Here is a 27,886-nt window from a genome sequence, read left to right on the forward strand (position 1 = left end):
CATGCATTAAGATATTAGTGGGGAAAAGTAAAAAAATGCTTGTAATTGGCCAAAAAGCCTTTTAACTTTTGGTAAATGGGTTGTACTGTACCTGTGAGTATGATTTATTCAGTAGTAGACATCGTTGTTATAGGTGGAGGTCACTTCCTGTCAGGGCAGGCACAGGTGGTCTTTGTGTGTAGATTTGACGCATTTAAGTTGTTTCTGTTTGTTCCTTTGGAAAGTAATTTTTTATTTTTTAAAAGAGTGTTTCCATTTGAGAATGTTGTTGTATAGCTCTATTCAGTGCTCATTTATGAAACAGCTTCTTTCAGCGTTCACATAACAAGCACACTGAAGAGAAACCACACGGGAACTCGTTCACCTAGTCTTTTTAATTCAAGCCTGAGTGAAATTGATTGCTTTGTTTTGGATCAATACATGGCATTGTAACATGGGACCCGCTATGAATGCACTGAGGAGGAACTAAGTGTCCTTCCTCCTGAAGTGTACATCATATTTTTCAAACTCTGTGGACCGTAAGACAATGCTGTCTCTAAATGAATCATCCTCGAGGGATACCTACACCTAGTCCTTGAATATCTCCCTTGTTCTTATACAAAAGGTTTTTGGATGAGTCAGATTGTGGTATAATCTAAACTCTCTCAGAATTAATTGAACACTATTTTTTTTGTCTCAACTATATTTTCAGTAGTGTAACAGTAGCTGGTTTCAAAGTATTTTACTTGCTTTTCAAGTAACAAGCTAATCTTTTCCATCTACTGCAAAAGTCAGATTCACTCTAATGAATCAGTTCATATAAAACGGTTCTCTCTCTCATGCTGTATGTGTCACGATTGCAAACTGTGGTGAAATGAAGAACAGGAGACGAGAGGTAAATTCAAACCAAACACTCTTTAATCTTCTCAAAACGGGGTAAAACAAAGGCAGGCAGAGACACACAGGAACACAACATCGACGTTAATACCGGACGCTGGACAATGGGAAACACAGAGCTTATAAACACAGGGACTAAACGAGGTAATTAATTAAACACAGAAGGAATCAAATCAAAACACAGCTAGGACTAATAGAGCTGAATGGGAACAGGAACAGGAAAAACCATATACATAGACAGAAAACAATTGTAAAGTCTGATTCATTATAGTGAATTGATTCATCATAAACAGTTCTCTCTCACATGTACAATTAGAAAGTCAGATTCATTTTAATGAATCAGTTTATCTAAATGGTTCTCTCTCTCTCTCTCTCATACTGTGTAGTTGGACAGTCTGATTAAATTAAGTTAAATGGTTCCTAAACGATTCTCTTTCTCATAAGAGTTGGAAGGTCTGACTCAGTCTTGTGAATTGGTTCAACTTAAATTGTTCTCTCTCTCTTGTATGTAGCATTGAAAAATGCCATTCATACTCATTCTTATAAATTGGTTGCGTTGAATGAACACATTAAAAAATTATTTTAAAAAGGATTTACTAATTTAAATACTATTTACTGTTTTTGATTTGGTTCCATAAATTAGGATGTTTTGTTGTATTTAGTAAAAAATTACCCGTTCAAATTTGATACGGTAAAGCTAATTTATTTATTTATTAAATTACAAAATTAAAAATCAAATTACAAAAAATATATGTTTTTTTATTTATAAAAACATTGCTCAAAATAAACCTTCAATGTAGTTAATTAATTTTGTTCACAACTTAGTGTACTACCATTTCAACCAGAATTTTGACTGTAATTTAACTAATTCAAATAGTGATTACAGTTTCAAAGTACTAAAAAAGAATTTTAGAGTTTGATTTACAAGAAAATACTATTTCTGTTTTTCTGCTTCAAACTTTCATTTTTAATTCAATGTGTGAATTGATGTTTCTTCATAACTTTAAAATTTACTACCAATTTCTGATTGAAAATTGTTTCTACACTACTTTCACTTAGCTTCCTCAACACTGGGTAAATCGTATGACCCAAGAAATGTTGTTTTTCTCCTCCAAGCATCTCAATAATTCATTGTTCATATTTATATACAGCACAGATAAAAACAATGAACTCGGTAAGCCACAGTGCTCAGTTGGGTCTCTTTGCGCATTGATTGGATGCAGTTTTGCATTCAGTGTGACATTGTGCATTGAGAAGGGCCAAGAAACACCTCAGTGAGAGGGGTGATGTGGCTTGTATTTCTCTACTTGAGTTCAAAAAAGCTGTTTGACTTTAATTGTGTGGACACACTCCAGGACGCCAGCTCTCGTGGCTCATGGTGTTTCAGTTAAAGTCATGAGCGTAATAAACAGATGCAGCTTCTAAACAGAGCAGCCAGTGTGTGTATCTTGAGATTAATGACCTTTACATTTCTCACACAGGTAACCTCTCAAAGACCTGCACTGCTGATGGCTGGACCGAGATGGACCCGATGGAAATCGCAGTACATTGTGGCTATAATCTGAATGGCACTGTAGACGACGTAAGTGCAAAGTACACTATAAAAATGAGCATACCTGTAATTTTAATTGTAAAGTACTGTAAAATGCTACTGTAAAAATCTGTTACTTGGTTAACATTTCCTTCACTATAGTGTAATAAATTTATAGTGTAATAACTATAGTGTAAAAACCATATATTTTTATGTTAAATCGCATTCCGAGGGGCTCCCACTTCACCCATTTCATTCATACTGGTAAATTTACAGTTTTTGAAAGTGAAAAAGAACAAGCCATCTTATAATTTACAGTGAAAAATTCTTAATTGACATTCCCAGAATCCTTTATGTGACCATTCACATGTCACAACTGTTTCTTCTTACATTTTCTTATCAGTTATGTACATTAGGGTTTCATGTTATATCTTATGTTGCAAAATTCATGTTTATTTCGTTATTTTAGTGTCACATTATGTTTTTTTTATATTTGTGTCTTTGACACCGAGCACCTTCTATATATTAGTTTTTGCCTCAAGACTGAAAAATCTACTTGTGATTCTACATATAGTTTACTCGTTACCATGCACCTGTGTTTTTAATGGTTGGCAGTGTATTATAAAGGTAAAAAGCAGATTTTAGTACTTCAATATGATGGTATATTATATCAGTTAACAAAATGCAGGTTTTTTTACCATCTCTGAAGGTGGTTAAGAGACTTTAGAAAGCACCATACATGCAAAATATCTTAGTAAAGTTATGTCAAACTGATGTTTTCATCTCCACTGGCATTATACAACACTGCAATGCTCCGACTCTTGACGTATTGAACTTTTAGCTCGCAGAAAGTGATCGTTCTCATGCCGTATTGAGTGTTCCTCACCCAAAAAAACCAAGCTTTAACATTCACCCTTTTTCAGTCAACCTTTTAGCCTCCTTTTCCAGCCAGCCTTTTATTGCCTAGTGCAAACGAACAAGTCCAAACATAATAGTTCCTTTATTTAGTGTTGCATGTCGGTGTCAGCCTTTGGATGCATTTGTAAACATAATAAGCCATCACTGAAGCAGATATTATATAACATGAAACACACCTTGATCTTTTTAGCAGAGTGTAGTTAAGTGAAAAGCAAATGACCTTTGCCCTTTGATGAAAGCTTTCCCAGCATGTGTTCACATCAACAGGATGGGTAATCAGCACGCACGGTCCTCAGACCCACAGGGAATATGTGGGCATAGGACTTAAAAGGAATTTTATGTTTTTGTTGATGAGTGTCTGATGCTCCTTCTTGCCATGTTCAGGTTATTGTATTTAACTTCGGTCAAAGACTATAGAGGGGGTTATTTGAATACTTTGAATTATTATAGTCTTTTAGCAAAGCTTTGTGTGGGAGAGACAGCACAGTATATTCTTACCACAAAAAAGATTTGTGGCCTTGAGTAAAGAAACACTCTTGTCAGACATCAGGATACCATAAGAGGACAAAAAAGTCATAGTCATTGAATCATAGTCACATACACTCTTAAAAATAAAGGTGCTTCACGAAGCCATAGAAGAACCTTTTTGTCTAAATGGTTCAATAAAGAACCTTTAACATCTGAAGAACCTTTCTGTTTCACAAAAGGTTCTTTGTGGCAAAAGAAGGTTCTTCAGGTTATAAAAAGGTAAGGAAGAGATGGTTCTTTAAAGAACCTTTGACTGAATGGTTCTTTGTGGAACCAAAAATGGTTCTTCTATGGCATCGCTGTGAAGAACCTTTTAAGCACCTTTATTTTAAGAGTGTACCATGGTTGTTTTGTTTTTGAGCTGTAGTGTTTATGAAGATTGTGAATGCATGTTATTACCCCCACTTTTGTCATATGTACTAAGAGCAGTATGCTGTTAAAAATGTATTTATTAAATTTAGATTTGCACATAAAGCGCAAAAAAATTATATTTCTTGTTTGTTTGTTTGTTTGTTTATATATATATAGCACATTAAACAACTTAGAGTTGACCCAAGTGCTTTACATAGCAAAGTAAACAACAAAACAGATGAGCTAAATTATAAATTAATAATTAAAAATAATAATAATCCCAATAGATAAATACAAAAACACTTCATTGACTTGCTGCAAATCGATCAAGGAGGTGAGATTTAATCATAACTTTAAAAATAGATAGAGAAGAAGTTGTTCGGATGGCAACCGGAAGATTGTTCCAGAGTGTAGGACCAACAATTGCAAAGGCTCGATCGCCACGGTGTTTTAATCTGGACCTAGCGATTGATAAAGTTCCTAAAAATCTGGATCTGAGTGACCTCGCTGATTTCTTGCTTTTAATAGAATGATTTGTTAGAAAGCATGTTTAATGATACCATATAAAAAGTTCATGATACCATATACCTATCAAGCTTTATAAAAGTTTGAAGTCATTACACTTTTTAAATGTTTTTGAAAGAAGTCATCTGTGGTCACCAAGGCTGCATTTATTTGATCAAAAATACAATACATGATCCTTCAGAAATCATTCTAACATGCTGATTTGCTGCTCAAGAAACATTTCTTATTAATATCACAGTTGAAAACAGTTGTGCTGCTTCATATTTTTGTCTCAACCATGAATAGAAAGTTTAAAAGTATTAATTTCTTCTTTCAAACAATCCTCAAACCAACAGTAGTGTAATTTAAAGATTCAAAAAGAATTAAACTGTTCAGCGCTATTTAGTAAACGTGTATTCTTTCTTTTCTTTTGCAGGATAGTTTCTTTAGGTCGGTGAAGATCGGCTACACCATCGGGCACAGTGTTTCTCTCATGTCGCTCATCACTGCCATTGTAATACTTTGTATATTCAGGTAAGAAATTCTACATTTGTTGAAACTAATGCTAACATGTATTTGCTATGGTGCAGGGGTGAATTATGTTCTTTTGCAAAAATAGTGTTGCATTTCCAGATGTGTCATGTTTATGCTATCGTACTTGCTTTAACTAGTTTTAAAGCTCTATCCAAGGCAATTATTTCTAAGGAAAATTAGTTCCTGCCTAACTGACAACTCTTTAAAATGAACTGACAAGGCAGTAATTACACTTGCTTTTTTTATACAAAACAACTGCATGAACAGGGTCAAAGAACAGAGTACAAATACAAGGTACAAGTCTCTCTCTCTCATATTCTTTTTTTTAAATAGTGAGATTTAAATGTAATGTGGAATACATTTGTGGCTATTAAAATGTATGTTTTTAAAATACAAATTAATATTATGTTAAAATATAAATATTAATCATATTAATTAATACAATATTAATTTAAAATATCGATCAGAATCCATTTGAATGTTTCTAGACACAAAGATACTTTTGATCCTTAATAACTTTTTTCACTTTTTTTTCCCCTGTCAAATACAGGGCTCAGTTTGTCCTACTAATGTTTCACATTGAAGGATGTCATTTTGATTAAGCTAATGGTTAACAGGCTTTAAACACAGAAAACAGTGCTTCATGCATGCTTGTAACCAACCCCAGATTCACCATGGGGCATCATAGAGAGAGTCACTGAATCACTGAAGCTGTCGAGTATTAAACAGCAAACAACATGCATCCATTTTGACACTACAGTGATTGATCTAGCTCACCAGAGGCAAAACGGTCTGCTAATTAAAGAGATAAGAGCTTTCTTACATGTATATTCCAACACACACATTTCATCTTGGCCAAACAAGACTCCCTACCATCAGAGAATCATTCCATTGGGCATTAGTGCTCACATGTAAACCCAGTAGTGAACCATAAACACGGTTTAAAACCCTTTAAATAGCACCAAGATAGTATTCAAATGGAGTAGGCAATATCATTTATGTATGAATTAAACACTGCATGCATTTGTGAATCAGACTATTTATGATGCTCTTCTGGTGGATGATTTTTTTTTTAACATGGCACATTGCGGTGACATGCTCATTATAGTAACTGCTATGGAGGTAGCTTACTCATAATCACCCATAATATATGGTCCTGCTAATCACTGCAATATTAATAGGGTAAAATGAGGTAAGATGACCCCAGGCCAAAATGACACACACACACACCCCACCCATCTGAATTTTTTTATCTTGACCATAGACGGTACAAAATCTCATCACTTTTGGTGGTGCTATTTTTAATTTTGTAGTTTCATCTTAATATGAACATTTGTGAGATTTAGTCAGTCGAAACTGTTTTAAGTTAATGATCTAATTTAGTGTCTCTGTTAAATATGACATTGTATTATGTTGAATATCAGAGTTTTTTGTGTGTTTTGTTTGTTATTGAGGGATTTATGAACACATCAGTGTTTTTAGATTTGTGGAGTAAAAATTATAGTTTTTATTTTGAAGTAAAGGGATAAATTTAGACCCTTGGTGTAAAATGGTCCCCCAGAATTGGCACAGAAGACCCAAAGTGGCATATTGTTACTATAGTGTTATTATTTTTAAATGTAATACTTATTGTAATTAGTAAGGGTTATTGTTCAGTATTTCCATGAATTACGTAGATTGATTGAAATCATTCAATTTGCATTCATAGTGTTGCTATTATGACATATTTTAATTAAAATGTTGGTAATTAAATATGTAAATATTCTTATGCCTGGATTTAAGTCATGGAATAATTTTACCTTTCTGATTAATTACTTTTACTTGGATTCTTCTTTGTCTACATTGGTTATTCAATTTAGTATTCTACATTAATGATACTCTTGTGTCAACTAAATTAGCAAATGTTTCTATTTATTTCCTATAATAATACACTGGAAGATGCATCATCATCCTGCACATGTATATCTAAATATGCTACAATTAAAAAGTAAATGCACATTGTTTTTAAAGACGGCATCTTCCCTTATTTGATTTATTTACCAAACACATAAGAGGATGACCTATAAAAGTGCAGAAGTTTTGCTGTAAACTTGCACAGCGTCAATCCTCCCTGGAGCATCCTGGGGTTAAATGCTTTGCTCAAGGGCACAATTGTGATAGTTCACGGCTCTCTCCTTCTGATTACCAACTCTAAGCTCATCCACTTCCCACCTCAAATGCTGTCATTTCCATCACTAATAAGGTTCACGTGTCACCAGTATGGCAGAGCAGCACTACTCCTCAATAAAGCTGCTCATGTTCAGCTCGTCAGCAATGTAATCAGTCCTAATCCTGTCTATTAACACTATCTGCACTCGAGCTGCAGGCTTAAGCAGTCTTAACTGAGAGGATATCAGTCTGATGGGATTTCAGTGACTGACAGGGGCTGAAGACCCGATCACACCTCAGGTTATTATTATTGCCCGTTTGAACACTTGCTCCCACTCCACTGAATGACTCAGGTCACAAGTTGTCTTTGCTTGGTAGAAACACAGTCTGTGGTCTAATTAAATTGTGCCTTTACCAAGAAACACTTGGTAAAAATTGTATAGTGTCCAAATCTGTCAGCGGTATGTCAAGGTGATCCTGCAGATGGCCACACACTAGAGACGCAACATAGGCCTGTAAGATCATGCTGATTGTGTCAGATCACAGCATGTGAAATGAGCAAACCGGAGACGACATAGCTGTGCATGAGTGCTAGGTTAACAGAAACACAGGGATTTGACCTTTAACTCAAAAAATGTAAAGTTATAGTCAGTTTGGGAGAATTGTAATGTTATGCAATGAGAATTGCAACATATATAAAACTTCAATAGCTGTATTTTAATAAATCCTAATTGTAACTGGGTTCAATTAATGTTAACCTCTATAGAAAGCATCCGTGACATGTTGATGAATAGCAAAAATCTACAGTTATGCACTTGCAAACAAAATCTATTTTGTTTTGAATCTAGAAGATTTGTTTAAAGAAACAATGACAGAAATTCTTTTCCTTGGGTTGCGTTTTGCAAATGGAATAAACATTCAAACAATACTGAAAATATAACATGCTGTCAATCCAACGTCATTTTATTATTTATATACTACTATAGTTTGTAGTAATATTTCAAATTTGTTGCTAAGGAAACATGTTACTTCAAGATTTTATATTTTATATAAGTTTTTAATATAAGATAACACTGACTCATTACTGTTTCATATGTTATTATCCATATTCAGAGAACCTCTTCAAATATCCAAACTAGGAGCTGGATAAGCAAGATTTTGCCTGCTGTAATGCATAATATTTTTGGCCCATTTCAGCAGGCTTTTGCCACAGGATCAAAACAATTCAATTTTTGAAGTAAACAATGAAGTAACTTTTCCACACATTGTTTAGAATTCATCTTACTGGCCACATACCAAAGCTGATATACATTATAGTTTACAATCCATAAGCAAGACATCATTAATGAAGGTAGATGAATGAACATCTAATACCGTAATTCAAAAACTAATTCAAAGAAACTCAATATGAACAGACTCTTTAGTAATGCAACTGGTAGACAAAAGAAAGACTTCATAATAAGCTATTGAAAAACATGTTTACTCTAATTGATAACAGATATTCATTACATGCATTCATTGTGCCAGTATATAAACCTGTTGTAAAACCTCATGTGGTGAGATATTTGTGACAAAAGTTTATGTAAAATATTTTAACATGATTTTCATAAAGAGGAACTGGCTGCTGTGGTAATATAATCTGGCATGTAACAAAATGCAAAACCATCATGTATTTAACTTTGTGAGACCTACACTTCCATTCAAAATACTGGGGTCAGTAAGATTTTTTAAAGAAATTAATATCTGTATTTAGCATAGATGCTAAATTATATTAGATATTATAATAGATATTTCAAATAAAGTCTGTTCTTTTGAAGTTTCTATTTATCAAAGAAGAAAACAATGCATCACTGTTTCCACAAGTGCTGAACATCTGTTTTCAACATTGATAAGAAATGTTTCTTAAGCCGCAAATCAGCATATTAGATTGATATCTGAAGGATCATGTGACACTGAAGACTGGAATAATGATGCTGAAAATTCAGCGTTGCCATCACAGGAATAAATTACATTAATAAATAAAATATATTAAAATAGAAAACAGTTCTTCTAAATTGTAATGATAATTCACTGCATTACTATATATTTTAAATCAAATAAGTGCAGCCTTCTGCATTTGAAAGAGACTTTTTTTCAAAACATTAAAAGTTCTTAAAGACCCCAAACATTTGAGCGGCGCTATATGTTTTAGTTATTATTTCTTTCAGACTCATTTTTGACTGAATGGGATATATTTATATTATTTTGATGGGGCAACAAGCAATCTATCTGCAAAATTGTACTCCCAACAACACATTTTTGTGATTATTTTGCATTGTTCTAAACTAACAATCCCTACAGCATGACAAATTTGTAGACGTGTCAGTATTTGGGAGTATTACTGTAAAACATATTGTAGAATATTAATCTTTTCTTTGCACCAGAGCACAGAGAGAACCCAGTGTTTAAACAAAGTGTCAGTTCATTTACTAGAGGTACGGACATTATAAACAAAAGACATCATGTTCAGGGTGTTCTGGGATATCAGAGTCTCTCTCTGTTTTAAAAACACTTGCATTTTGGATAAAGCAGCTGTGAATGTCCTCTTAAAAGTATAGTTTATCCATAATATGAAATTTATGCCATTATTTACTCACTCTCATGTTGCTCCAAACACAAATTACATTTTTTATCTTCTACAGAGTAGATTCAGTACGGTCAGTATTTTGTTAGCCTACCATAGCTTGATAATATTAAATAAGCATGTTGAACATAAAATGAGCAGCTACCTTGAATTTTAAATCAGATTTTGTGAATTCCCATGTTTACCGTAAGTAGAAATGTGTGTGAAACAGAATACAACATAATGGAACAAATTATCTGTTTAACGAACCCCTTACACAGACCAGAAAGCTCAATTAGGATTTCGTTTGTGGTGTAATTAGCTGTCATTTTTTCCATTATTAGTTCCAAGGACAGGGTGTAATTAGGGGGCAGGGGACTTCTCAATCAGGCTTAACATATTTTAGATTCAGTCCGTGAGCGTGGCTGATTGTATTCCTTGTATTCCCTCAGGAAACTCCACTGCACGCGGAACTACATCCACATGCACCTGTTTGTGTCCTTCATTCTGAAAGCCATCGCCGTCTTTGTCAAAGATGCGGTGCTCTACGATGTTATTCAAGAGTCTGACAACTGCTCCACTGGTTCTGTAAGTTTATTATTGCACAGTCTATTTATTTAAGTTTGAATAAATCCCTCAGGAGTCTGTAATAGTTTCAATTAGCAAACCATGTGACATCCACACGCAGCAAACCAAGTATTTATCTTGCAGTGTTCGTAATCAGCGTAAATATAGTCTATCCCAGCTGATCACGTTTACATTTTTTCATACTTGCTGGTCTTGGGCCTCTCGACTGTTATGTCTGCTGCTAAACATCTATGGGCATAACTTCACACTCGCTGCTCAATTCACCGCTGTGGGTGACCTCTGTTTGAACCAGCTTGCCAAAATGCTTGTTCCAGTCATTCTGGATGGCATGTACTCCCACTGTTATTGCTGTAGCCCCTCGAGCTAACTCAATTTCACAGATTTTTTCTTTCACAACGTTGCAAAATCACAAGATGTTATGTGAATTTTGGGTCATTTTTTGACACTGGCACCTCAGGGTATTTGGTTTGTGCTAGTCTTACACTACTGTACTGACAAGCTTATGTATGCTGGTTTACTAGTGTCCCACCAATGTTGTTGAGGAGTTTAACTAAAAACACTTGCCGAAAGTCCACAAGGACCAAAGCTGACTAGTCTCATCATCTAGGTTTTGCTTAAACCAGCACCATACAAGCACCAGCCAACCAACAGAAATTCAGGTGTGAAATGAGGTAAAGGAGTGACAGTGACAACATTAAAATTAGACCATGCAATTAAAACCACAAAAACATAAGTAAAAGAAAGACTTGGACCATACAAGTAAAACATCCAGACTGGTAAAACTAGTAAAAAGCAGGTAAAAGACCATGCATGTAAAACCAGCAAAACTAGTAAAACAAAGGCAAAAGAGTTACGGTGACAACATTAAAATTAGACAATGCAGGTTGAACAGCAAAGAGTGACAAAAACAGCAAAGAGGTAAAAGAGTGACAGCGACGAATTTAAAATTAGACCATGCAAGTAAACCAGCAAAATTAGTAATACTATTAAAAAAAGTACACTACTGTACTGACAAGCTTATGGTGGTTTACTAGTGTCCCACCAATGTTGTTGACGTGTTTAACCAGTAACACTTGCCGAAACTCCACAAGGACCAAAGCTGGTTAACTAGTCTCATCAGCTAGGTTTTGCTTAAACCAGTACCATAAAAGCACCAACCAACATAAAGAAATCCAGATGTGAAAGAAAGTAAAAGAGTGACAGTGACAAAACTAAAATTACACCATGCAAGTTGAACAACAAACTAGTAAAACTAGTAAAGTGCAGGCAAAAGAATGACAAAATTGAAATTAGACCATGCAAGTAAAACATCCAAACTAGTAAAAGTAGTAAAAAGCAGTCAAAAGAGTGACAGCGACAAAATATACTGTAAATTAGACCATGCATGTAAACCAGCAAAACTAGTAAGACTAGGAAAACACAGGCAAAAGAGTGAAAGTGACAACATTAAAATTAGACCATGCAAGTTGAACATCCATGATCCAAACTAGTAAACTAGTAAAAAAAAGCAGGTAAAAGAGTAACAGTGACAAAATTAAAATTACACCATGCAAGTAAAATCTCAAAACTAGTAAAACACAAGTAAACAAGACAGAAGAAAAGTTAAAGTTAGATCATACAAGTAAAACATCCAAACAAAAAGCAGGTAAAAGAGTGACAGCGACAAAATAAAAGTTAGACCATGCAAGTAAACCAGCAAAACTAGTAAAAAAAAAACAGATACATTTTGGTTTCCATCTGAACCTGGACCAATTCATGCTGGTTTTAGCTGTTTAGTATTCTGTTAAAATAAGAGAAATCAGTTTCACAGTATTTTGCAGGGTTGTGGCAATAATCATCTGACTGCTAGTAATGGTGAAGGACATTTTCTGAGATGACTCAGCTGTTGAGATGACTATTGACTGAGCTTGACAAAGGAGCATAAAGCTCTCGATGAAAACATGGCTCCTTGTCACAGAGTATGGAGTGAGTATGCTGGAATACATGTCCAGTGTTCAGATCTGGTGTCTGTCAATGTCTGCAGTTTGAGCAGGAATTTGCTATAGATCAAGGCCATCTGTGGAATCTTCAGAAGTGTATAATGCACTTTCAAACTGAGCTTTTCACTCTTAAGAATTTTAAAGCAGATGGATTTTAAACACAACTTCTGAAAAGATTATATGCATCTTTAAAATGTACTTTTTTACAGTGATTTTGTAGTTATAAAAAGGTCTAAAACTCTGTTGCACAAAGGATGCACAAGTCTAAATGTGGACAGTCTAATGGAGACGTTCTTTTCACAGGTCACTTGCTGACAATTTATGTCATGCCAGACTCTTGTGACTATTTTATGTAGAACAAAATCAGTTAATCTATCAATCTATCACATTTGACAAAATGTAAAATGAAAATATATATGAAAGCCTTTTCCATTTTAGATATACTGTAAAGCAAATGTGAGAAATAATTCATAGTCATGATTAAAAATGAGATATAAGTGAAATATAAAGTCAAAATGTGAAATATACTGTCACACTTCTAAGGAGAGGAGCGAGGAGAGGAGCGAGGAGACGCACGAGTAAACTCAAAGTAAACCGTCTTTAATGAACAACCAAAGGGAATACAAACTGAAACAGGGAATGACTTAAGACATCGCACCAGGAAACCAGGAACAGAACACTCTTTAAATACACAACTAAACGAGGGGATAACGAGACACACCTGAGACAAATGAAACACACTAGGAGCAGGAACAGGAAGAACCAAATATGGGCACAATGAAACACAAAGGAGAAACTAGGACATGGAGAGCACATGGGGAGCAAAACAACTACAAAACAGGTCCATAACCCTGACATTACTCCCCCCTCCTGGAAGGCGTGTCCCACGCCACAACAGTTCCATCGGGGAGGGGGGGGCGGGCACCCTGGAGGCTGGTGCAGGACGGAGACAAGGAAGGCCTCCAGGGCGGAGCAGGCAGTCATGGTGGAGCAGGGATCTCAGGGGGCCATAGTCAATAGTGGATAGCCTCCATGGCCTTAGTCTCAACACTCGGCCCGGCCCCTACAGCCAGAGCCATACAGCCCCCCCAAAAAATTTCCTTGGGGGAAATCTTGGGTTCCCTCTGGGCTTGACTCGGGATCTGAGAACTTCCGTGGGCAAAACGTGGAAACAACAGCCCTTCCTGGGCTTGACTCAGGATCTGAGAGATCTTAAAGTCATATCTGTGGGATATAAAGTTTAATAAAGTTGTGATTATGAGATATAAAGTCACTGTGTTAAAGTCACAACTGAAAGATAAAAAGCCATAATTACCATGTTTTTTTTTATTGTGAAGATGAAGCAGGATTTCATACAAATAATTTCACAGTAATGAGATATAATTTTGTTGTTGTTGTTGTTATTGAAATTAAGTATTATTGATTAAGAGATGTAAAGTCACATTTTGAGATATAAAATCATATTGGAAGACATAAATTTTAGACATTTACATTTTTATGAGGAACTATGTAGTTAAAAAGTGCTCCTTAAAAATCTTACATTAGTCTCTTTTAAAGACTTTATCTGCATGCTGTGAAATATTACTAATCTCTTTTGGAATCAGTGAATATTCACAGCTAGGTTATGTGTCAAGCTGCCTTATTAACGTTATTCTCACCTTTTAATAACAGTAGGCCTATGGGGAAAGACAGAATGACTTGATTGCCAGAAAACAGCTTTATAAAAAAAATTAGTTGCAGTGGTTTTATCTATGATACATAATAAATTCATGATAAAAAGCTGCTGAGAGGTTCGTCTCAGTAGAAGGTGTTTGTTAGCCATTTGTGTGGTCGAGCCAACAGCAAAAGCTTTCTATCTATTTCAGGGATTGTGTGCCCTGAGCAAGAGGCTGCGGCTCTCAGAGTAATTTGGGATGATTTGTGCGCATTAGAACTATGAGTCGGATCCATTCATCCTGCGCTGCCTCATTTTACACGCCCGAAAGCAGAAAGCATCATTCAGAGCCTTCTGCTGTCTAAACTGTCGATTGCTTCATCCACCCAATTCTTTTCTCCAGGCTGTAAGGCATGCACTCTCATTTTGAGCGTGTTGTAGAGAGGAATGGGGTTTTAGATGTGTGAATCTTGAGAATCTTTGATCCCCGGATCATGGAGCTCAAAGTAGTATGTTCAGAAAGACAGTTTTATTCTTATGTTCAAAACTACACACTTTCAAAATCAAGGTGGGTGTCTAAACAACTACTCAACTTGTTAATCTTTAGCAAGTTATGTTTCAAACTAGTGAGCCATTTTGTCCATTCCTATTTTGTAGTTTTATTAAAAAAATGAACATCACAGCTCATTAACTGTGTTCTAAAAGTTGGGCAGCACCACATCCACAGTTCTCAGCATGATGGTTTTGTTTGTATTGAACAGTCAGAAGTTAGTAGTCATCATTAATTCATTCTTCTCTTGAGCAGGAGGGCATGGCATTTTGCTCTGGCATGATGCTGGATCTTTGCTCTGTTTTTCCTTTTCACCTTCAGCCACTTACACCCTCCTGTCTGATTTCATTGCTGTGTGTTTGTTTATAGTTCTCCTGCAGTCTGCCTGCCATGTCTCACTGTCCTCCCTCAACAAACTCCTCTCAACCTCCCACAGGTTCTACCCAAATAAACTGCTGCTTTCATGAAAGCCTATTACCAGTGCTTAAATTGCTATTCTGCAAGTCAAAAGAACCCAAAAAGGCGATATATATATATATTTATATATATTAAGCCATATCTTCCTTTACTTTGAACTTCTTAAATATGTATTATGTATTGTAATTTATTTATTTATATATATATATATATATATATATATATATAAATAAATAAATTTTATATACACACATACATACATACACACACACACTACATATATAAATTTGCAAATTATATTGCAAATCAACTTGTAATTTTAATTAAATGATTTGACATTTATAAGGAACAAATTATATTTTATGTCTCCCGAAGACTTAAAGGGGTCATATGATGCTATTTTAAAGATCATTTAAAGATTTTAAAGTAACAGAATATGTTGACATGCTTTAATGTTCAAAAAACACATTTTTCAAATACTGTACATTATTGTATTTCCTCTATGCCCCGCCTCTCTCAAACGTGTCGTTTTCTACAAAGCCCCTCTTTCCGACAAGTTCAGCCTGCTCTGATTGGCAAAGGTGTAAAATATTAGAGTAAATGTAACTAATTACTGTACTTGAGTATCTTTTCGGATAGTTGTACTGAGTATCAAAGATATTAACAACTTTTACTCTCTACTTCACTACATTTTTGAATGAGTATCTGTACTCTTTACTCCACTACGTTTGAAATGAGTGTCGCAGTTACACATTACAGTTTGCATGGCACCTAGCTTTTCTGCAGCATTTTATTTCTGCTACAAAAGATGTGATATCACCAACTACAGGTCACTGAAAGTACTATATCTTGTGCGTTTTGCCCTTACTCACCCAAACTTGTCAACAAGGCTACTTTACATGAATGCGAGTTCTTTAGCAAGTAATCACAGGTGTTTTAAACATAAGGACATGACTGCAGCTGGCAATGAGGCTGAAACCAGCACATCCAGTACAAGAAGACTTTGACTTTTTAATTTTATTATTGAAATTTTATTTTCTTTATTTATTTGCAATTTTGAGGTGTTCAGTTTTATTTTGGTTTTAGAAAATAAACGTGATTGCTCTCCTCACAAATCAGCTCTTGTTTTTGTTACATGTTCTCTATAGCCTTGTCTTGGACTTATGTCACTTCCTGTCTCCCGTGGTGTTTGTAGTCAGTTTGTATCTTATCTTGTTAAGCTTGTTAGCCTCCTGTGTGTGTGTGTGTGTTTTTGTGAAAAGTCAGGACATAGATTTGTATAATGACAAGGGTATGACATAGGTATTACAAGGTGAAGGTGACTTTTCAGGACATTGACCCATGTCCCCACTTTTCAAAACGCTTATAAATCATACAGAGTGAGGTTTTTGGGGAAAGTTGAAATGCACAGTCTCCTGTAAGGGGTAGGTTTAGGTGTAGGGCAATAGCACATACAGTAAGTACAGTATAAAAACCATTACGCCTATGGGATGTCCCCACTTTTCACAAAAACGAACATGTGTGTGTGTATATATATATATGTGTGTGGCTGAACACCACAAGTGCGCATTGGAAATAATCGCGAGCTTCAGCTTTTAAAATAAATGTTAATAATGTCCTTAGTTTTACCATCAGTTCAAGTCCGAGAGGGGAACAGAGTCACGTGACAGACACAGTGATGATGCTTGTATGTATTTGTACACAAGCCGCGATTAAGACAGCTGGCTCCACTGTGATGTGACCCTGTCTCTCTCTCTCTCACACACACACAACGCGTTACACTACACTGCGCAAAACTCTGCATTTGAAGTCAATAGCAAATACTTAAACTAATATTTACAGTCGCTGATTCAGAAGCACCAGATTGTCATACAAAAGTCAGAATTTACCTTTTTTTTTTTTTTTTTAAATAGCCTTTGTGCACAGCCAGCCTTGTACTCTCCTAGTTTCACGAAACTGTCGTCCATAAAACGCGTTGCACAAATTCGAACATTTGGGTTGTGCTGTTCTGTTGTAAACAAATCTTAACCAATGATTCCTAATTGCATCTACTTTCGGAAGGCCAAATAAAGTGCTTTTGCTTTCGCATAGAAACACACAGCGTCTCCCTGACATGGCTGCATCAACACTACTGCGGTTACTGAAACCACGCCTTCTTTCTTTGCGTGAACATTTGGGCAGCATTACGCAAATATTTCCACATTGTGATGTAGACATGTGGGGGCATGTTTGAATGAGGTTTTAGCCCAGTCTGGATCAGCCTTCTCTTTTAGATAGAATAAATCCTTTTGGGGGAGACTTTGAGCTTTTTAACTCTGCAGATCTTATACATGCACAAACAGCTACATAACACACTAAAGAAAAGGAAAACAAGAAATCGCATCATATGACCCCTTTAATGCAAAAGAAAATTTTAAATAAAAATATTTGTTTTTCATCTGAATATCAGCCTGGAGCATGCCTCCATTCATAATAATTACGTTTTATTGATACAAACTACAAATCTGGCCTAAATTTAATTTTTTACATTTAAAAAAACTGTGAATTTTGTCAGTCTTTTTGAATGCAAATGCATTTCCAATAATAATAATAACAATAATTGTAATAATAATAATAATAATAATAAATGTAGATGTTTATAAAAATAATAGTTATCCATTTTTATATTACAATATTATTCTTGGAATATGTTGGTAAAATATTTGCTATAATTAAGGCTATTATCAGCCACAATTTGAACCATCCCTTTTACATATTGCAAACAGTAAACCAGAACTAAAGTAGTTTGCTCTATCTGCTTTTTTCCAATTTCATTTTAATTGGCAGTTAAGTTTAGCATTCAATAGTAGTTTGTATATATATATATATATATATATATATATATATATATATATATATATATATGATGTAGTTATTTAATTGGAAACTACTGAATGAAGAGGTGATTTCTTTAGAATGAGATATCCCAGTGGTTCCCAGCCCTGGTCCTGGAGGCACCCCAACACTGCACATTTTGCATGTCTCCTTTCTCTGACACAGAAATTTCAGGTCTTGAAGCAGGCAACGTCAGTCCTGGAGTGCCGATGTCCTGCAGAGTTTAGCTCCAACCTTGAAGAAAAAAACCCTCACCTGCCTTTAGCCCTAGTAATTCTGAAGACCTTGATTAGCTCGTTCAGATGTGTTTGATTAAGGAGACATGCAAAAATCGTGCAGTGTTGGGGTGCCTCCAGGACCAGGGTTGGGAACCACTGAAATATCCGAAATCATCATTGTTGCAGCTATATTCAAAACGGTTGTCGCTTTTGTGGAAAACATTTGCATATACAGTGGTTGCACTGCAGCATTTTACAATTGTTTTTATCAATGTGGTAAATGTCAGGATGTCCCTACTTCTCAGAGCACTCAAGGGTGGGAATGAATTCTCAAAGCCATTCTAATTTCCTCCGTCTCTGATTTTCAGGTTGGCTGCAAAGCTGTGATTGTCTTTTTCCAGTATTGCATTATGGCAAGCTTCTTCTGGCTGTTAGTCGAAGGTCTGTATCTTCATGCTCTGTTGGCCGTCTCCTTCTTCTCAGAGAGGAAGTACTTCTGGTGGTACATTCTGATTGGTTGGGGTAGGTGTCATGTGTGCATCTGTTTCTTTATTAACCTGCTTTTGTTAACCTTTGACACAATGATTATGTCAGTGAGCCATGTAAAACAGCAGCTGCTGATGTATTGACTGAAATACACTCTCATTTCACCTCACTACAGGAGGTCCAACGATTTTCATCATGGCTTGGAGCTTTGCCAAAGCTTACTTCAATGATGTCGGGTAAGATAAATGCATCAGTCAAAGCCTTCAATGATTTTATGTAAAAATCAAGACATAAATACTTAGTCATTGCAAGCAAAAATGTATACATGACATTTATTTGCCTTTTTTTTTCCAGATGCTGGGATATAATTGAAAATTCCGACCCATTCTGGTGGATTATCAAAACCCCAATATTAGCTTCAATTCTGGTGAGATGTCCTTTCACTCCTAGAGTATCCGATATGTCACCATTACTATGATTATAGAAAGTTGTTATTGTACATTATGATTTCTGTCACGCATGGTTACACTTGGTACAGTGAGGAAAATAAGTATTTGAACACCCTGCTATTTTGCAAGTTCTCCCACTTAGAAATCATGGAGGGGTCTGAAATTGTCATCGTAGGTGCATGTCCACTGTGAGAGACATAATCTAAAAAAAAAAATCCAGAAATCACAATGTATGATTTTTTAACTATTTATTTGTATGATACAGCTGCAAATAAGTATTTGAACACCTGTCTATCAGCTAGAATTCTGACCCTCAAAGACCTGTTAGTCTGCCTTTAAAATGTCCACCTCCACTCCATTTATTATCCTAAATTAGATGCACCTGTTTGAGGTCGTTAGCTGCATAAAGACACCTGTCCACCCCATACAATCAGTAAGAATCCAACTACTAACATGGCCAAGACCAAAGAGCTGTCCAAAGACACTAGAGACAAAATTGTACACCTCCACAAGGCTGGAAAGGGCTACGGGGAAATTGCCAAGCAGCTTGGTGAAAAAGGTCCACTGTTTGAGCAATCATTAGAAAATGGAAGAAGCTAAACATGACTGTCAATCTCCCTCGGACTGGGGCTCCATGCAAGATCTCACCTCGTGGGGTCTCAATGATCCTAAGAAAGGTGAGAAATCAGCCCAGAACTACACGGGAGGAGCTGGTCAATGACCTGAAAAGAGCTGGGACCACCGCTTCCAAGGTTACTGTTGGTAATACACTAAGACGTCATGGTTTGAAATCATGCATGGCACGGAAGGTTCCCCTGCTTAAACCAGCACATGTCCAGGCCCGACTTAAGTTTGCCAATGACCATTTGGATGATCCAGAGGAGTCATGGGAGAAAGTCATGTGGTCAGATGAGACCAAAATAGAACTTTTTGGTCATAATTCCACTAAACGTGTTTGGAGGAAGAAGAATGATGAGTACCATCCCAAGAACACCATCCCTACTGAGAAGCATGGGGTGGTAGCATCATGCTTTGGGGTGTTTTTCTGCACATGGGACAGGGCGACTGCACTGTATTAAGGAGAGGATGACCGGGGCCATGTATTGCGAGATTTTGGGGAACAACCTCCTTCCCTCAGTTAGAGCATTGAAGATGGGTCGAGGCTGGGTCTTCCAACATGACAATGACCAAGCACACAGCCAGGATAACCAAGGAGAGGCTCTGTAAGAAGCATATCAAGGTTCTGGCGTGGCCTAGCCAGTCTCCAGACCTAAACCCAATAGAGAATCTTTGAGGGAGCTCAAACTCCGTGTTTCTCAGCGACAGGCCAGAAACCTGACTGATCTAGAGAAGATCTGTGTGGAGGAGGGCCAAAATCCCTCCTGCAGTGTGTGCAAACCTGGTGAAAAACTACAGGAAACGTTTGACCTCTGTAATTGCAAACAAAGGCTACTGTACCAAATAATAACATTGATTTTCTCAGGTGTTCAAATACTTATTTGCAGCTGTATCATACAAATAAATAGTTAAAAAATCATACATTGTGATTTCTGGATTTTTTTTTTTAGATTATGTCTCTCACAGTGGACATGCACCTACGATGACAATTTCAGACCCCTCCATGATTTCTAAGTGGGAGAACTTGCAAAATAGCAGTGTGTTCAAATACTTATTTTCCTCACTGTATATTCCCGACTAGGTTCCCCTGTCTAACCTGTGAAGAATTTATGTAATTTATTCCTTATTTTTTTTTCCGAGAAATGTCTTATGTCAGTTATTTGTTAAATTGCAGCAGTCCCAATTAAGTCTGGCCGTTCCTGGCAATACTTTCAACTTTAGGACACATCTCATCCATCTTCACTGACTGCTAGCGTAAACATTAAAGAAATGGTGTCCAGTTACATTACCTAAAATACACTGTCCCTTGTATATACAGTATGCATTTTACAAGGGACACAGTATACACACACACAAATTCATTATATTATATATTTAGTGCTTTCTTTTTATTTATTATTTATATAAATAATATATTGTATGTATGTATGTATATCTACTTTTGTTTTCCCCTAAAGGAAAAGCCAATTTTCATGATCTTTATTAGGGCTGCTCTACATAAACAATATAATTTCCCCTCCAACAATTTAAAAAAATAAATAATCAAATTAAATCTTTAAGTTAACACAACATTATTAGATACATATACATCTGTGAGCAAGCTCCTAATAATTATTCTGAAAACTTGTTTATATCCTTAGCCTAGAAATTTAAGGATTTGCCTAGTGCTGAGTGTTAAGATGTCAGTAACGCACATACCTGTTGACATATGTGCAATGTTCTCTCTGTAGGGATTTATATTACACATGAAATATCAATAAGGCTGAAAGATGTGAAAAACACATTTACAAGCTCTTCATGGCTTTTCTTTTGAGAGATTTAAAGGAAAGAAAGATGCACTTGAGAGAGAGAGAGAGAGAGAGAGAGAGAGAGAATGACAGAGAGAAAATCTGTCAGTCTAGAGGAATGTTTATGCAGATATATTTATGGTGTTGGGGATTTGCTATGGTAGGCCAGAAAACTGAAACACTTCTCGTCCTCCCCCACTCCGACGTGCTTATTGCACATGCAGTTAATGCTTGTTTTTGTCAGTCAGAAAGTAAACAGTCTTAACACAGTCCATCTCGTCTACTTAGAGATAATGTTGTCTGCCTTGCTGTCGTCTTAAGAAGGTAGTTTTGTTCTGTACTTTTGCTAATAGACGCCAGTCCCTGCTTTCTCTGAGACATATAAACACTGTGCTTCGGGACCACTGGCTTTATGACCCCTCAGTGATTTCAGTAATTTGTGCTGAATCATGACATAAAGCTCTTCGAAATAAAAACACCCGCTATTTTGTTGTTTTTCACCAACAACAGATGAACTTTATCCTCTTCATTTGTATCATTCGGATACTGCGGCAGAAGATCAACTGTCCTGACATTGGGAGAAATGAATCAAACCAGTATTCGTAAGTATTTGGACCCCATTCAAACAGATTTTTGCATTCAAATAAGATTAATTCTGTAATTTGTTCTCTTTAATCTCCTCACCCTGCTGAGAGGACCAGCGTGAAATTTAAAGGGATAGTTCACACAAAAATGAAAATTCTGTCATCATTTGCTCACCCTCATCTCACTCTGAACTCATGACTAACTCTCTTCTGTGCAGCACGACAGGAGATTTTACTCTTTTAAATGAGATGTTAACCTAGTGTGAGACATCTTGACAAATGTGAATGAGATTCGAGAACTGCAGCAAAGGAGATTACCTGTGACTATAATAGCGACTTAAATTTCTTAAAATATCTTTTGACTCTAAGGCCGCATTTACACTGCATGGTTCAAGTAACCCAATTCAGATTTTTTCCTCCCATGTGGCACAGATCGGATATGGCCCACAACCGTGTAAGCATGGATCGCGATATGAATGAGGCCTGAAACTGATCGGAGAATATGTGGAAATAAATCAGATATGAATCGGATACGTGCATCTGCGCCTGCCGTGTAAGCAGACAAATCAGATATTCCCCGTAAATGCGACTCCTACGTCATCGAAAAGTGAGGGTTTTTTTAAACATTTCACGGTACAAACATACCTGTAACAAATGAAACATCTCTAGTTGAGTAGCAGAGTATTAATTGTGTTCGTTTGTGTTAAATAAAAGATGATCTGATGCTGAAATGTGCTGCTGTTGTCAGTGACGACAACTCGTGTACAGACGAGTGCTTCAGTCCCGTTCATTCCACTGAAACCACAAAATTAAATGGACACAAACATGTCCCTGCCTTTGATATACAATCACTGATGAACGCATTTGGTTTCAATTACTAAAAAAAAAAAACAGACGATGTGACATGCTTAACAGTATCTACCACCTGAGTATTATTCCACTCGCAAGCTTTCAGCGGAGCTGCGTACATCACTGTCCTGAAGAATTTGTTCTATATAATTATTTTGATGTATAGATGTAACTACTGCATTAAAAACGTTTCTATATGAATTCCATGTCAATAAATTAATGATTAAATAAATTAAACTCAATGTACTATTCAAATTGATTTGTGATGTCATATGCTATTTTTGGCTTGTTTCACCAAGTGCAGTGTAAAATGCACACATCAGATATGGGTCACTTTTAAAAGAAATGTAAGCACGCCGTCCAAAAAATCAGATATAGTCACAAAATCGGAATTGGTCATCAAGACTTGCAGTGTAACTTTAGAAGACTTGGAATCTAGCAAATGAGTCATATGACTACTTTTATTATAATACTTTTTTGCATTCTTTTTGAAGCTTGAAGTTTACATTAATTGTAATTGCAAAGAATGGAAAGCAAGTTATTTATACATCTTTCATGGGTGAAAAAGTGATGATGGCTGATTTTTCATTTTTGTGTGAACTTTCCATTTAAATGTTGGTCCAAATTGGTTAAAGCTTGAAAGTTCTGGTCTAGTCGGTAGACCAGCCTTCGGCTAATCAGCAAAACCAGCAGAAAATGAAATCTGGTTGGCCAAAGGAGTCTTGTCGGTTAAGATAGTTGTGAAGTCTGACGGGGACACCAGCATCTAAATCACAACTTCTGCTGTAGACCAACTATTCTGGTCTTTTTGGTAGGATGAGGACTGGAGGTACATGAGAAACATTTTAGCTTATGTAATTTTAACATGGGCATAAAATATGGGCATATTTTAGCTGGCCACTCCAGCAGCGAGCGAGAACCCACTGCACTGCAATCTCATCATCTAAAATGTCACTGGCTCTCTCCGCCCCTGTTCGGATGATTTAATGTCCTTTGTCCTTAAGTATCTCTCCACTGTGCAGTTCGCACAAAACAAGACTCAATTCTTAAGCACCTGCAATTTTCTACCCAGCATCACTAATGTTGTTATTCCAGTAATATGCTTTTTGAGATCGCCTGGTAATGATATCATTCTCGGCCCTGCACTGTGTGCAGGTTATGACTGACAGGAAAGTATCCCATAAAGCTGTTTATGTTTTTTTTTTTTTTTTCTTGTCTATAGGAGGCTGGCAAAATCCACACTTTTGTTGATTCCACTCTTTGGGATAAACTTCATCATATTCGCTTTCATTCCGGAGAACATAAAAACTGAGCTAAGGCTCGTGTTTGACCTCATTCTTGGGTCATTTCAGGTATGTCTCAAGGATTTAATCACTCAAACTAGCTGTGAAAACAAAAAGTAGAGCCCAAATATCAATAGTCGCCAGTGACAGGAAATGCTCTCAGGCTAATCGTAGCTCTGTTGTTCAGATAGCAGAATAGTTTAATGATGTCTGGTAGAACTGCTCAGGGCTTCTCAAACAGCCTCCATAGAGAATCTTTGTCTTGCACACTTTAGCTATTGGCCATTGTTTTTTTTTGTTTTTTATTGGCATAATTGGGTGTTTCTTCAACTGTGGCCACTTTTGCCCTGTGGATGTTTAGAAAATAAACCCTCTTATAAACACTTTTCTCATTCTCACTAATTTATTCAATTTAATTTAAGGTCATGGACATTTCCACCACTTTTCAAATGATGTATTGTGTTTTAAATTGGTGAAAAACTACATTTTAAACATTTTTTCATTAAAATGTTTACTCCTTTGTCTTGCATTTTAAACTAGCACATTTTTGTATCCTAAATACGAACAATAATATTTTCACTCTTTTTTGCATTAATAGAGCTTGATTGGAAAAGACACTTAGTTCATGTTAGTTAATGCAATAACTAGCATTAAATAACAATGGACAATTCATTTGTTGCAGTATTTATTAATCTTTGTTAATTTTAGTTAATAATGTTATATATTTCTGTTATATATATTTGGTTCAACAAATTGAACCTTACTGTAAAAAGTTACCAATTGTATTTTATGATTTTTTTCCCCTCATTAAATAAATGCATTAACTGTTCAAAATCTTTAGTAAAAACCAGTTGCCACAACTGTAGTCAGAAAGTCGTAATTTTGAATTCATATTTAAACCATTTCCATACGATAACTATGTAAATGATCTATTATTAAATAATTTATGGGGACAACAATTCCCTATAATCTGAATATTAACAAGCTGAGTCTGGGAAAAGAGTAAAGCAACAAAATCCATTTTAAAAAGGAAAGGGGAAAATAATGAAGCATGGTAGAAAGTTACAGTTCAGTACAGTTTTTAAATGTGACCTTCATGTAACAAAAGAAAAAAAAAAATCTTAATTTTAATAAAAATAAGCCATTGGGACAAAAAAGTACCCCAATTCTAACATTCTTAGGCAGAGCCACCAGAATGATTGGCATGAATTCAGGAAGGGTTTACCCCTGTTAGTTAAATATTCTTAAAGTATATCTGCTACAGGACTTACCATATTTTTTAGGCCACAGTCATAGACAGTCCAGTAGGAATCTCTAGGCAGTTAGCAAGTTGTCATTCCCACGTGTAATGCCTTCATTGTACCTGACATATCAGTGAGTTGCTTTCACTTGTTTTAACAGGGCTTTGTGGTTGCTGTACTCTACTGTTTCCTGAATGGAGAGGTAAGACATGGATGAATGGATAGACAGACAGACAGAATCTTTAGGTGCCCTCAGTCACAACTGATCAGAAACCACTTCTCCTATATTGAAGTTTCATTCAGTTTCTCTAGCTAAAAGCTATAGTCCTGGAAGCCTGTAATTGGCTTAGATTCTACTAGCTCACACAGGCTACAAATAGCTCTAGACATACTGGCAGAGGAGGCCTATTACTTTGATATATGCATTGATGTTCACAGCATCTTGGGCCTTTTTTGCTTGTACAGATTAAATAAAAGGGTCACAGGTGCAGACTTTAATTCCTGGTGCATTCAAATAATTTGACATGTTTGTGCAGCACAGATGAACAACTAGTACACAAACTGATTTCTGTGTGTAAAATTATCCTTTTTTACAATAAAAATAACCCAGGCTCACTGGAATTAAGTGACTACATTTGTGCAAAACATTCGCTGCACTTTAAGGGAACACTATGCAGTAAAACAACAACTTTTGTTACTTTTCACACAAATTATAATTGCAGCGGCAAATTATTGATTAATAAAGATTTATTGTCAGCAGTTCCTTACACAATACCATGTTCCTATGTTAAAACACTTAATAGTGCATAATTTGCAAACTAATACATTTTGATGTTTGCATCACATAAGCAGCTACATATTTATGGCTTTTCTGACATAGTAAACTTGCTCTATAAGTCACCTGGTACATCATTGCACTTGCAATGTAGAGCCAGTGCTTAGCTAGACTAGTAAATATCATACCTCCAAACTCACAAGAGGTCAAAAAGGTGACATAGTTTGGAATATAAACCTTGTAGGAGGGTCTGGGGGCATCCTCCCCCATAAGAAAATTTTTTCTGAGAATTGAACATGTAAATGAAGTGTTCTGGTGCACTCTGACAACAAAATAAAGAAAAAAAAATGTGCTTCAAGTAAAAAAAACACATTTATACCACAAACTTTTTGGACAGTGCAACTCTCTTGTCATCGGTGTTCATACTTCTCTTTGTGAGCAATGGAGTAATTTATTTTTGCAAATTTTAATGTTCACAGAGTGCGCATACTATCAACAAACTCCATCTTTTCACTGCAGAGGAAACAGAAGCTGCATCTGAAGTGGCATTAGATGCATTTACACAGACTGTTTGATGAAGCTGAGGTGCCATAAATGCATTTACATCACAAAATTTCAAATACATAAAATTTTTTATAAGATTAACGTTTTAAATATTTTTTAACATACAAATTAATGTTGGGAAAAATGCAATACTTAAATATGAAACCAACCCACCAGTATATGGCGGAAAAATGACTGGTTTAATGAGCGAGTCATTCGTTCAAACGGCTGATTCATTCAAAAACGAGGCAAGTAACTAGTCTTTATTAATGGGTTACTGAATCATTGACTCATTTGATTCATTCAAAAACGTGGATTCATTCAGCATCAAAACAACGATGTGTTGCTCGGAGACACAAAACAGTTCTGCTGTGGCTTTGATTGAAACTTCATCAGCGAACGTGACCAAAAACAGTCAATATTGTATTACAAATTGCGAACTTTGTGTCTGCTTAACTAATAATGAAGAACTTCCACACCAGATGTGAGCGTAAGTGTGCCGTCAAAACGGACCGGCTGTGAGATGAGGGCTGCATCCGAAAACTTAGGCAGCTGCCTTGCTGCCTTATGAGGCAATGACTTTGCATGCAGCGTTTATGCACGAAGGCACCACACGAAACTCATTTCGGACAGGCTTCTGAGGCAGCGTAACGGTTTAACGATCTACAACAAAATAGAACGCGTTTTGGTGATAACTAAATGAGTATTTAATTAGCCTACTATAATAGTTATAGTTGGAAGGTTGCCACCTTTAGCAAGGCAAAATAAAGGACACCCATTCACGACCATTTTTATTTATTTATTTTATTCATTTGCTTAAATTAGGACTACATTATTATGTAATAATTTGTCCCGTTTTTATCTACATAATGTAGCATTTTTTAAATGATAAATTAATAAATAGGGTCTAACATTAATTCTAACCTATTAATTCATCTGTCTAATTCTGTCTAAAAATATAATAATTATGTCTACCAAGCTCTGATGATGTATGGAATA

At 35.9% G+C, this 27,886-nt stretch overlaps 1 protein-coding gene across 3 annotated transcripts in view; it reads left to right on the forward strand.

Moving 5' to 3' along the window:
* vipr1b (vasoactive intestinal peptide receptor 1b) overlaps window positions 1–27,886 on the forward strand; it is an 81,211-nt gene that overhangs the window by 48,840 nt on the left and 4,485 nt on the right. For all 3 annotated transcript variants that reach the window (XR_009269066.1, XM_058765382.1, XM_058765383.1), the window contains exons 4-12: window positions 2,358–2,458; window positions 5,145–5,242; window positions 10,445–10,580; window positions 18,641–18,794; window positions 18,934–18,994; window positions 19,113–19,185; window positions 22,123–22,214; window positions 24,268–24,397; window positions 25,730–25,771. Coding sequence is in view for 2 of the 3 variants with exons in the window: in XM_058765382.1 (XP_058621365.1) it covers window positions 2,358–2,458; window positions 5,145–5,242; window positions 10,445–10,580; window positions 18,641–18,794; window positions 18,934–18,994; window positions 19,113–19,185; window positions 22,123–22,214; window positions 24,268–24,397; window positions 25,730–25,771 (887 nt within the window). In the remaining variant the exon portion in view is untranslated. The remainder of the gene's footprint in view (window positions 1–2,357; window positions 2,459–5,144; window positions 5,243–10,444; window positions 10,581–18,640; window positions 18,795–18,933; window positions 18,995–19,112; window positions 19,186–22,122; window positions 22,215–24,267; window positions 24,398–25,729; window positions 25,772–27,886) is intronic.

Source organism: Onychostoma macrolepis, chromosome 24 (assembly GCF_012432095.1).
Source record: "Onychostoma macrolepis isolate SWU-2019 chromosome 24, ASM1243209v1, whole genome shotgun sequence".
Classification (NCBI taxonomy): Eukaryota; Metazoa; Chordata; class Actinopteri; order Cypriniformes; family Cyprinidae; genus Onychostoma; species Onychostoma macrolepis.